The 12,024-nt window shown below is 40.8% G+C and overlaps 1 protein-coding gene across 1 annotated transcript; it reads left to right on the forward strand.

The window, feature by feature from the left end:
• The first annotated feature begins 4,593 nt into the window (after nt 1-4,593).
• LOC131162769 (cytochrome P450 81Q32-like) lies at nt 4,594-10,831 on the forward strand. Its single transcript, XM_058119370.1, has 3 exons — nt 4,594-5,256; nt 9,508-9,786; nt 10,133-10,831. The coding sequence occupies exons 1-3, from the start codon at nt 4,594-4,596 to the stop codon at nt 10,748-10,750; spliced, it is 1,560 nt and encodes a 519-aa protein (XP_057975353.1). The 3' UTR covers nt 10,751-10,831.
• The last annotated feature ends 1,193 nt before the right edge of the window (nt 10,832-12,024 follow it).

Here is a 12,024-nt window from a genome sequence, read left to right on the forward strand (position 1 = left end):
CCTAAAGTTTTGTTGCCTAGAGATCGTTTTCATTTATCTCAATCTCATATCTCATTTTAGGCATTGGACTCTCAAAAGATTTCCAGATGAATTTGTTTGTTTATCTGAACTATGTTTCTTGTGTTACTGTTCAATGCCTCATTAGAATATATCAAACAACATTGTCTCTAATAGTTTTAATTGTTATTTGAACAAATGAAGTTTTTGTATTTTAATTTGAATTTGTACTAGCATTTGTATTCGAATTTTGAATATTTTTAAATTATTTTTGTTATCTAAACATATGTTATTTCTTCATTTTAATTGAATTTGTATGAAATTTTGAATGGTTTCAGTTTATGTATTTGAAAATGTTATTATAGATTTTATATAAGAATTCATGATTAAAAAAAATTAGTTTTAAAAGGTTTTTATTTTTTATTTTTCTAGTTATTAATGAAGGATTCAAATTCGTCACTAATACCCTACTATTAGTGACGAATTTGAATCCTTCACAAATAACTTACTTTTATTAACGAATTTCATATTTGTCAATAATACAATGCTAGTAGTGACGAATTTTTAATTTGTCACTAATACCGCTTCTATTAGTGACAAATTTTTAATTCGGCACTAATACCATACTAGTAGTGACGAATTTCTAAGTCGTCATTAATACTCTACTAGTAGTGAAGAATTTCTAATTCGTTACTAATACTTTTCTAGTAGTGACGAATTTCTATTTCGTCACTATACCCCTACTATTAGTGACGAATTTGAGTTGAGCCGTTCTATACTATATAGTGACGGTTTTAGGGTATTAGTGACGGATTATATCCATCACTAATATTCCATTATTAGTGACAAAAGTTATATTCGTCACTAAAAGTTATTAGTAACGGCACATATAACAACTATTTTAAAACCGTCACTAATACCCTGAGTTTTTGTAGTGCCAATACAATCCTCTTTCAATCACACGTTGCGAATACAACAATAATAACAAGTATTTTTTGTACAAATAAATTTGATTCTTCCACAAGCATATATGTACCACAATACAACCAATGCACTTCAATATGATAGAAATTTAAACTCAATGAAGATTATGTGACAACTCTCAACGATGTGCAAATATAACAAGTAATATGTGAGAGTGTTTGTGAAAATGATATTTGAATCAAGATGTATATATATATATATATATATATATATCAATGAGTGTAACTTCAAAGATCTTAAAAACCTAAACAAATATCTCAAAAGTAATTTTCAAATATCAAGTATGAGAGATATTTGGATTTTAGCATGTCAAAAAATATTTTTCATATAAGTACAATACAAGCTCTTGAATCTTGCAACAAGGATACAAAGATTCACTAGCCAAGGAAAGTCTTCCCAAAAGAAATTTATGGATTAAATAACAAGGGAAGAACTCTAAATTACTCTCCAAAAATCAATATCAAATATAGATGAACAATGAGAGTGTAAGCTTCTAAGTATATATGATCCTCAATAATAAAAGTTCAATCTATCTAACAATTTGTAATGAATTTGCAAATGAGAAAGATAAACTTTATGCACTCTATCTAAAGTAATTATGCAAGAATAATATGAGAAAGAGTAAAAATGTAAGCTTGTATGAATGAGAGTATGAAAAATAGCATAAATATTTTTGAGAGGATTTTTGTTAATCTATTTCTAATCTCATGGCTAATCAGGGGAAATTAATGAGTATATATAACTTTCTTAAAAAATATAACCGTTAGGGATACATCCGGTATTTTAGAAAAGTTTAAATAAAAATTAACCCTCATTACCGCGGTTAAAAATTGCTGAACCTAAGAGGTTCGGTCGACTAACCTTCAGTGTTGGTCGACCGAACAAACATAGAATTTTGAAATCAATTCTTAGGTTCGATTGGCTGTGGGAGGCAATCGATTGGCTGACTAAGGCGATTTTTTGAACCTTCATAGGTTTGGTTGGCCGAGGGAAAGGGCCGATTTTCCAAGAGGACAAGGCCAGTTTGTCGAGTCAATTTTAAAGCTCAGAGGCCGGTAGGCTAATACTTAAGAGCCAAACCAAAGTCAAGGTCGGGTAGCCGAGGTTTTGCAGTAGTAAATGGTTTGGTTGATCGAGGCTTCATAGCACATGCCTCACATGGTAGGTTCGGCCAACCGAGTCATTTAGTACATGAGGGGTTGGTCGGCCGAGGCTTTTTAATTAAGCTTAAAAATGCAACGTCGGTTGACCGAAGTCTTTGTGATATTAATTTTGGCCCTACTTTGCCTTTAAACTTTTCCAACCCTATGTGAACAAGTTATGACATTTTAATTAAAGGGTTGTGGAACCTAATGGTCAATATATGGTCATTATTGAGCTATCACTCCCGTCATGCATGCAGTGCAATTATTACGGATCATAAAATTACATGCCAAATTGAAATACAGAATATAATTTCTTCAATTTTTTACCCTTCAAATTGTCATGCTAAATGCCAGGTGTTGTGATCTTTTCGTTCCTCATGGCTTCTTTGTGTCCTTACCATCCGTGCATGCTAAGAGTGATCCTGTTCAAAAGCTTAGTGCACAGGTAAGAAACAAAGTGATTTGTCATTATCAAAACGAGATCGGACTCATAGAGTCAACACTCAAAGGAGATTTGAAACATTTTTAAAACCTAATAAAAGGTTTCTGATATTTTTGAAACCTCAATAGAGTTCTCTATCTTTCTACCAAACCTCAATGGAGGTATCTGTCTTTTTTTAATGACCTAGAATGCTAGTTTTGGATGAGCCCCCGCCCCCCCCCCCCCCGGCCAAGCGGAATCAAACCAGGGAGATGTGGATAGTATTTTACAATGCTCTAAAAATACATTCATAAAAGCTTATTTGAATGGGCACATCGGAAAGAGTGATATAGGTTATGAAAAGACACATGGAGGCATGCAGATAAAAATGAAGTTGGAGATACCATTTTAGATTGTCATGTCTTACAATTTGATTATATTGAATACTTACTTTATAAAAAGAAAAACACTTTTGTTGCACTAGGCAATATAGATTTTAGACCCTAGATTTAAATTAGAGTGCATTTGAACAAATTTATATGTAATTTTATATTATATTTTATTCTCCAAACATAGGGTTAATAATTTTTAAAAATTATTATATTAAAAGTCAAATAGATTTCTTCTTAACTAAAAAAGATGATAGTCTATATTGTAAGGAATGTAACGTCATCTTAGGTGAAAGTTTGACAACACAAAATATTAAGTCCTAGCATATATATACCAAAAAATAGAAGAGAAAGAGTAATATAAATCAACAAAGAGGACTAGATGGTGTAGTTTGAAGGGAAAAATATAGTAAAATTTAAAGAGTGTGATTGGGTAATAAAAGGTAAGGTAGATGCAATTATAGTTTGGAATAGGGTGGCTAAATCTATCATAAAGTAGTAAAAAAGATTTTAGGGAAGTCCAAAAGAAGATACCCAAGGTAGCAAAGAAAATTAGTAGTAAGATCAAGAAGTCCAAAAAGTTGTTAAGACAAAAAAATATTAGTATAAATTATACAAAAGTTGTAGGATATTAAAAATCTTGAAAAGTATAAAAAGGAAAAAAAAAATGCAAAAAATGTCATTACTAAAACTAAGTATTGAACTTATGATATTTATTTACTAGATTAGATATAAAAATATACAAAAAAAAGAAGAAACATTTATAATTAAATTCATAAATATTAGAGAAAGAAGATGCAAATATTTAGGTAACGTAAAATATATAAAAGACGTGGATGATAATATCTTAATTATAGAAGAAAACATAAAAGAAAAGTATATTTTCATAATTATGTTTATTAATCCATATATATCCTTACATAAGTATGCTCACTACTATTTAGGTTTGTTGTGCTGCTAGTTTAAAGTTACCCAACAAAAAAAAAATAAAACACTTTGTTATTATATATGTAATTACCAAATTATATATATATATATATATATATATATATATATATATATAAGGGTAGCTTTTATCCCGAATTTAGTGTCGCATCATAGTATCTAAAGTGTCGAAATGATGACTGAGTCCTGAATTATCAAAAAAAAAACACACTTTCCTTACAAGATCGTAAGCTGCCGCCACCCAAGCGTAGTTTCAACCTTCAAACGATCGCCTCCTAAACTATATTCAAAATCATAGGATATTTTAACCCTCATGGTGTGGTTCAGGTGATAGTGCGGGCTGCTGGAGTGTCTCTCACGATGTCAGGTGTTCAAACCCTCCCGGATTCGTTTCCACTTCTGGACTCTTGAATTTACCCTCACTTTGGAGTTATGGGGTCAACTTAAAGAAGCGTAGAATTAGTCACGTGAACTGTAAAACAGACACGTGATACCCAGTGCGTAATCCAAAAAAATATATATATTTTATCCCGGATGGGTTCCCCCTTCCTTCATAGTAATTGCTGACGCCACCCTGTCCGCAATTTCAAAATTGGCTATATTTGTCTATTCCGCCAAGTGCTCTATATAAACCCACGTACCCAACCCATAACCCTCCACAAACAACACACTTTCTCCACAGCTCGATCTAGCCACTAGCTATATAGAAACAATGGCAGAAATAGAATTGTTGCACGTAGCCTTCCTCCTTTCCTTCTTTCTTTTCAATGTTTTCATTTACAAATTCATAATCTTGCCCAGACAGCGTAAGCCCAAAAATCTCCCACCTGGCCCTCGCGCACTTCCGCTGATCGGCCATCTCCACCTCCTCAGGGACCCCGTCTTCCGTGCCCTGGACAAGGTTTATGAGCAATACGGCCCCGCTTCATTCCTCCAACTCGGGAACCGGAAGGTCCTGGTGGTTTCCTCCCTCTCGATTGCCCAAGAATGTTTCACCAAAAATGACATCGTCTTCGCCAGCCGCCCTCACCTGCTTGCCGGCGAGCACCTCCAGTACAATTCCACGACCGTGCCTCTCGCCACATACGGCGACCACTGGCGTAGCCTCTGCCGCCTCATCACGGTGGAGATACTGTCGGCGTATCGCGTTGCCATGTTCTCCGGTATCCGGGAGGAGGAGATGATGCTGCTGACGAAGCAGCTGTGGGAGAGCTCCCCCGGCGCGGGGTGGACGAAGGTTGATGTGAAGACGAAGCTGACGGAGCTGGCGTTCAACGGCATCCTGGCGACCATCACCGGGAAACGGTACTTCGGGAGGGACGTGGCGGACATAGAGGAGGCGAGGGAGTTCCAGAGGATCTTCGAGGAGTACACGGTGCTACATTGGAATTTGTCACGGTCCGCCTTTTTCACACCGTTGTGAAGGGCCGTGCAGCGCTAGCTAAAGCACTCTTGCTTAACTAGCCAGCCTTTTGTTTACCAACATTCATCCACGAAGCACTTTCTTTAACATTCAATCAGATAGCAGCGGAAATAATAATCAATTCATGAAAGCCGTGGCAACCAAGCAGTAAATATTGAAGCAAACGTAATTCATTAACAAATCCTCCGTTGACATATTGTACTTAGCGAGGGAGGCAAGTAGGCTAAGCACGTTGACAATTGCTAGTGAGTTTTACAATGATTGATGAACACTCACCCTCCCCTAAAGAGCTTTCTAGGCCATTCTCACTCTAGCACTAGGAAACATCAAAGTGACCGAGGAGTCATACTGCCTTATTTGGCTTACAATGAAATAAATACTAGAAAAAAACCCTACACTAGTATTTACATGATGGAAACCCATCCCAAACACACGAGATAAGCGGTCATAGGCAAGCATAATGCCCTGAACAAGCTTAGCCCGTGACATTCTCCCCCACTTATGCGGTCGACGGCCTCGCAGACTTTTGGCGATAGGTACACTTCAACTTTGTCCACGAATGGCTTCAAATCTTTCGCAGAAATCCAGCTGATTTCTTTGTCATCAAGGCACTTCCACTTCACTAGGAACTTCTGCCGCTTCTTCCTTGAGGATATGAACTTTCGGTCTGCAAGGATCTCTTTAACATCATGTCTGTCAGGTTGCACTGTCTTCAACTCTGCGCTGTTTGACTGACTTCTGCTCAGGTTGTTGGTGTTGGCGTTGAATGGCTTGAGGCAATTGACATGAAATTGCGGTTTTCTCTCCTGATCTGCCCACTTCTTCATCTGCTTAGAAGCTTTCTCCAGATAGGCTTGGGCAAACTCTACATTCTTTCTCCCTTCGCTGGTGAAGATGTACGCCCTGGGACTCTTTCGTCTGTACGGCTCGCCCACTGTGTGAGGTAACAGCGGCAGCTGGCCTGTAACAAGCTCAAAAGGGCTCTTGTTGGTTGTTGAGCACCTTTGGGCATTGCCATAGAATGGAGCCACATCAAGTAGTTGCACGCCACTCTTCTGGTTGTCATTGACACAATGGCGCAAGTACTCATCTAGTAGCTCTCTGAATCTCTTCATCTGTTCGTCTGTCTGTCGATGATAACTCGAAGAGATGTCAAGGTGTGACCTGAATATCCTGAAAAACTCTGTTAAGAAGTTGTCAGGGAACATTAAATCTTGGTCACAAATAATAACTTGGGGAACACCCCAATATCTCACAATAGTCACAAGGAACAATTGTGTCGTCCCCTCTGCCGAACAGTACTTTGGTGCGGCCATGAAAGTACCATACTTCTTCCGCTCCCCCTTGTCTTGTTGGCAAGTGAGACAAGTTTTGGTATAATCAACCACATCATCCCGCGTGTGTGGCCAATAATACCTCCCCAGTAGTCCTGTCATTGGAGTCATTCTCCGCGAATACCCCTTAACGAACTTCCTATAGAAACTAGTAAGGCCAAGAAAGGAACGCAACTCCTTCACTGTCGTGGGGATCTTCCGTTCTTGAATCATCCTTACCTTCTCCATACCCCTCCGGATACGACCTTGTTCAACGGCTTGACCAAGGAATTTGTTGCTCCGCCGAGCGAAAGAGAAATTCTCCTTCTTCAAATTCAGACTGTTTCTCTTCAGCCTGTCGAACACCTTCCGTAGATGCTCTTCATGTTTCCTCTGAAACGACACCGATGCTCCCAATGGTGTTTTGGAAGGGCGAACACATCCCGCTTCCACTTCATCAAGCTGTTTCCCCAACTCTACTATCTCTCTAAGCGCAATCCAATATGGCCTTTTAGCAGGTGGTTTCACTCCTGATAACAACTCGATCTCTTGCTCCACATTTCGTCGTGAAGGCAAATTTTGAGGCAGCTTATCCGGTAACACCTCCTTATACTCATCCAACACCGCTTGGATGGTTGTAGGCTCCAGCTCTTGGCCTACTTCTTTGTCTATCACCACCGTGGCTAGACGTGTCTGCTCACCCTGACCCAATCCTTCATTGAGTTGTATGGCTGAAAGGGACTTCCCTTCGTCTCCTTTCGTTCAACGACTTGCACCATGCACGAGTGATCTCCCATCAGACACAGGGAACCAGCCGAAGGCATCAGCACTGCCCTCGTCCCCATTAGGAACTCCATTCCTAGAATGACTGGATAGTCATCCAATAGCACCGCTGTGAAATTTGCATGACCTTCCCACTGTCCAAGCTTTATAGCCACTTGCTTGGCTACTCCCAGAGTAGGCTGGGCTACAAAGTTAACTGCTTTCACGCGTCCTGTATCCTTCTCTAAGGATAAGTTGAGTCTTCCTGCTTCCAACTGCGAAACAAAATTATGAGTAGCTCCCGTATCCACCATAGCGCGAGTACTCTTCCCATTTATCCTCAAGTCCACAAACATTAACCCTTTTGCTCGTGTAACTTTCAGTGTTTTTGCCTGCTTTTCCAATGCGTTCACCAACCGCACTGAACCCACCCTCGGGGCATCATCCTCTTCCCCATCGTCTTCCACTGCCTGTTCTACAATGGAAGCTTGTAAGGCATTAAGTGATGCTTTGTGAGGGCACTCAAAAACTCTATGAGGACCTCGACACAAGAAACACTCAATTTTACTCTTCCCCTTTCCATTGGGTGTGTTGAACCCTCGAGACGACGAAGCTTCCTGTGAGGTTGATGAATTAGGGTCGGCTCCCCCACTCTTGGGTTTGCCATTCTTGAAAGACTTTCCACCGTTTCCCTCTCCGCCAAACCGTTTGGACGAAGTGGTCTCATCACCAGCGTAGTCTGTCAAGCGTTCTGCAGCCGCTTGTGCAGTTGACAAGTCTTGAACCCTTTGCCTATGAAGTTCAGTTCTTGCCCACGGTTTCATCCCCTCAAGAAAATAGAACAACTTGTCCTTCTCCGACATATCCCGAATATCCAACATTAAAGCAGAAAATTGTTTCACATATTCACTGATTGAACCAGTATGCTTGAGATCTCTCAGTTTTCTCCTTGCATTATACTCAACATTCTCAGGAAAGAATTGGGCCTTGAGCTCTCTCCTCAAGTCTGCCCAACTATCAATCACACAGTTTCCATTTTCAATTTCTCGGTACTTGGTACGCCACCACAGTTTGGCATCACCAACCAAGTACATGGTTGCAGTATCCACCTTTGCCTGTTCTGAGGCCATCCTCACAATGCGAAAGTACTGCTCCACATCAAACAAGAAGTTCTCTAACTCCTTGGCATCTCGGGCACCCCCATACGTCCTGGGTTCTGGCACCTTGGTCTTGCTAACTCCCGGAGTGTTGGAGTTCCCCATAGCAAGAACCATCACATTTACCTTTGCATCCAGATCTGCCATCCGAGCTTGCAAAGTTTCCACCGTGTGGCGAAAGTCCTCTGACATGTCGCCTATCAAACCTGCTTGATGTTTTTGTGATCCCCTCACTTCATCAACAAGTTCTCTCATCTGGGCCACCTCCGCGGCCATAGTGTTGGTTGTTTCCTCAACCTGTGCTTCCAGCACGCTGATCCTCTCAGCAGTGTTTGGTGCCATGGTCACTTACCAAAGCTTTCCAAACCCAACAACGAAGGCAATCGAATTCACGTAGCAACTCAACCTTGGGCTCTCACCAAGTGTCACCGACTTGGCTCTGATACCAAATGTCACGGTCCGCCTTTTTCACACCGTTGTGAAGGGCCGTGCGGCGCTAGCTAAAGCACTCTTGCTTAACTAGCCAGCCTTTTGTTTACCAACATTCATCCACGAAGCACTTTCTTTAACATTCAATCAGATAGCAGCGGAAATAATAATCAATTCATGAAAGCCGTGGCAACCAAGCAGTAAATATTGAAGCAAACGTAATTCATTAACAAATCCTCCGTTGACATGTTGTACTTAGCGAGGGAGGCAAGTAGGCTAAGCACGTTGACAATTGCTAGTGAGTTTTACAATGATTGATGAACACTCACCCTCCCCTAAAGAGCTTTCTAGGCCATTCTCACTCTAGCACTAGGAAACATTAAAGTGACCGAAGAGTCATACTGCCTTATTTGGCTTACAATGAAATAAATACTAGAAAATAACCCTACACTAGTATTTACATGATGGAAACCCATCCCAAACACACGAGATAAGCGGTCATAGGCAAGCATAATGCCCTGAACAAGCTTAGCTCGTGACAGAATTCCATGCTGGGGGACTACTTGCCGATCATGCGGTGGTTCGATTTTAAAGGGGTGGAGAAGGGGATGAAGAGGGCGATGAAGAAGATGGATGCGTTTTTCGTGTCTCTTATTGAGGAGCAGAGGAGAGTGAGGAGCAAGTCAGGGCCATCCTCGAATGATGATGCTGCGGGAGGCCACGGGATGAAGAAGAAGAGGACTTTGATTGATGAGATGCTGCAGTTGCAAGAGGTTGAACCAGAGCTGTACACCGACCAAATCATCAAGGGTATTGTACTGGTAAGTATGTACAGGACTGCTCGTCTTAATTAAATTCATAATTTGCATATAAATATATTTATAGTACTGGTGCAGCGTGCCAACTTCCAACAGTCGCATGCATTTGTACATCGTTAATTCACCGAGCACGCCAATCACACACGACCTAGCTTTTGACTATATACAGCTATACACCATAATTCAACTCGACTCTTAAGTCTTCTTAAAACAACAACAGAAATAAAAACCCGGGGGGGTGGTGGGGGGGGGGGGGGGGTGAGGGAGAGGGTGGGGAGAGGAATTCATCAAGGCATGGAATCAATTCCAAACTCACTTTCATTTACCAAATCCTGTTCATGCATCGCAGACAATGATCACAGCAGCAACTGATACTTCGTCCACAAGCATGGAATGGGCGATGGGACTCCTTCTCAACCACCCAGAAGCCATACAGAAGGCCAGAGCCGAAATAGAAACTCACGTCGGACTAGACCGCGTGGTGGAGGAGCAAGACCTGCCCAAGCTGGCCTACCTCCAGAACATAATCAACGAGACCATCCGGCTGTACCCGGCGCTACCCCTTGCGCTGCCGCACGAAGCGTCCGCCGACTGCACCGTGGCCGGCTACGACGTGCCACGCGGGACCATGCTGCTGACCAATTTATGGGCAATTCACAGGGACCCAAAGCTGTGGGATCGCCCGAGGGAGTTCGTGCCAGAACGGTTTGAGGGTAAGGAAGGCGAGCGGCGCGTGAACGTGATGATTCCATTCAGCGCCGGGAGGCGGATTTGCCCAGGGGCGAGCTTGGCAAGGAAGGTGATGGGGCTGACACTGGCGGTGTTCATTCAATGCTTTGATTGGAAGAGGGTTGGCCCGGAGAAGGTGGACCTGACGGAAGGAAGTGGGATTACCATGCCCATGGCGCGGGCCTTGGAGGCCATGTACAAGCCACGCTCCGCCACCGAGAAACTCTTACATGTCTGAAAGCGGGGGATTAGCAGCCGATCGCTATACGCACGCGCGCGTATGAGAGTAGGATTTGATGTTGTTAATTCACCAAAAAAAGCCAAAGAGACTGATGTTAATAATAATTTATGAGCCTGCTTTCCAAGATATAGGTCTTTTTAAATAATAATTTATAAATTTCAAAAATGACAATAGAAAGTAATAATATAAGCATTTATCATTGAAATATGTTGTTTGCCTCTTCTTCAGATAAGTTAGATTTAATAATACTCGTTAAGAGTGAATGACAAGATAAAACATATTAGGTGAGTCATATTGCATAACTAGATAAGAGCTTTTTATTAAATAAAAATTTAGTCACAAGAGTGAATGACAAGATAAAGCAGGTTAAGTGAGTCATATCACATGACTAGATGCTCATTTTTTTGTTTATTAATTTTATTAATTTTTTTTATCAATTTCTATGCGAGAGGGGACTTTGACTCCTTTTGAAAAACCATTTGGGTTTAATAGCACAATAAAGCAAATTTGGGGCTTCAATATTTGGTTACTTTTTATTTTTGTTTTAGGAATTTTCTTTTTTTAGAATAAGCTTTGTTGAGTTCGCAAATACAAATAAGGACAAGGAGGCTTACCCTCCTCGTGGTGATGTGGGGCCGGATCCACGGGGCGTGGAATTAGTCGCTGGCCGGTGCAGTGGACAGTAAAACTGACACTGTTGACGGTAGGCGGATACCCGGACGAATCCAAAAAAAAAAAAAGGATACCTTTGTATAAAATATGACAAATTGAAAACAATTCTTGTATATTGACCAATATTCCATTTTTAAAAAAAATGAGTTGTTTGATTGGCTTAAAATGATTAAATAAATATGCAAATAATTCAGGGACACATAGTTTTTTGATGGCTGCCTGACAAAAATATTTTAATTTATTCGTTCTTTTAGGGGCCCTGGGTGAATAAACAAAGAAAAATATTTTTGACTGCAGGGAATTTACTTGACTCATACTTGGCAAGGAAGGTGATGGGGCTAACACTGGCGGGGTTCATTCAATGCTTTGATTGGAAGCGGGTTGGCCTGGAGAAGGCGGACCTCAACAGAAGGAAGTGGAACTACCATGCCCATGGCGCGGCCCTTGGTGGCCATGTACAAGCCACGCGCCGCCACAGAGAAACCCTTGCGCATCAAGTTAGGTTTGATGTTACTAATCCAGATTGAATGGTAAGATAAAATAGATTAGGTGAGTTATTATGTCACAAGACTTGCTAAGAGCATTTTCTTAAATGAAAG

This window comes from Malania oleifera, chromosome 8 (assembly GCF_029873635.1).
Source record: "Malania oleifera isolate guangnan ecotype guangnan chromosome 8, ASM2987363v1, whole genome shotgun sequence".
Taxonomy (NCBI): domain Eukaryota; kingdom Viridiplantae; phylum Streptophyta; class Magnoliopsida; order Santalales; family Ximeniaceae; genus Malania; species Malania oleifera.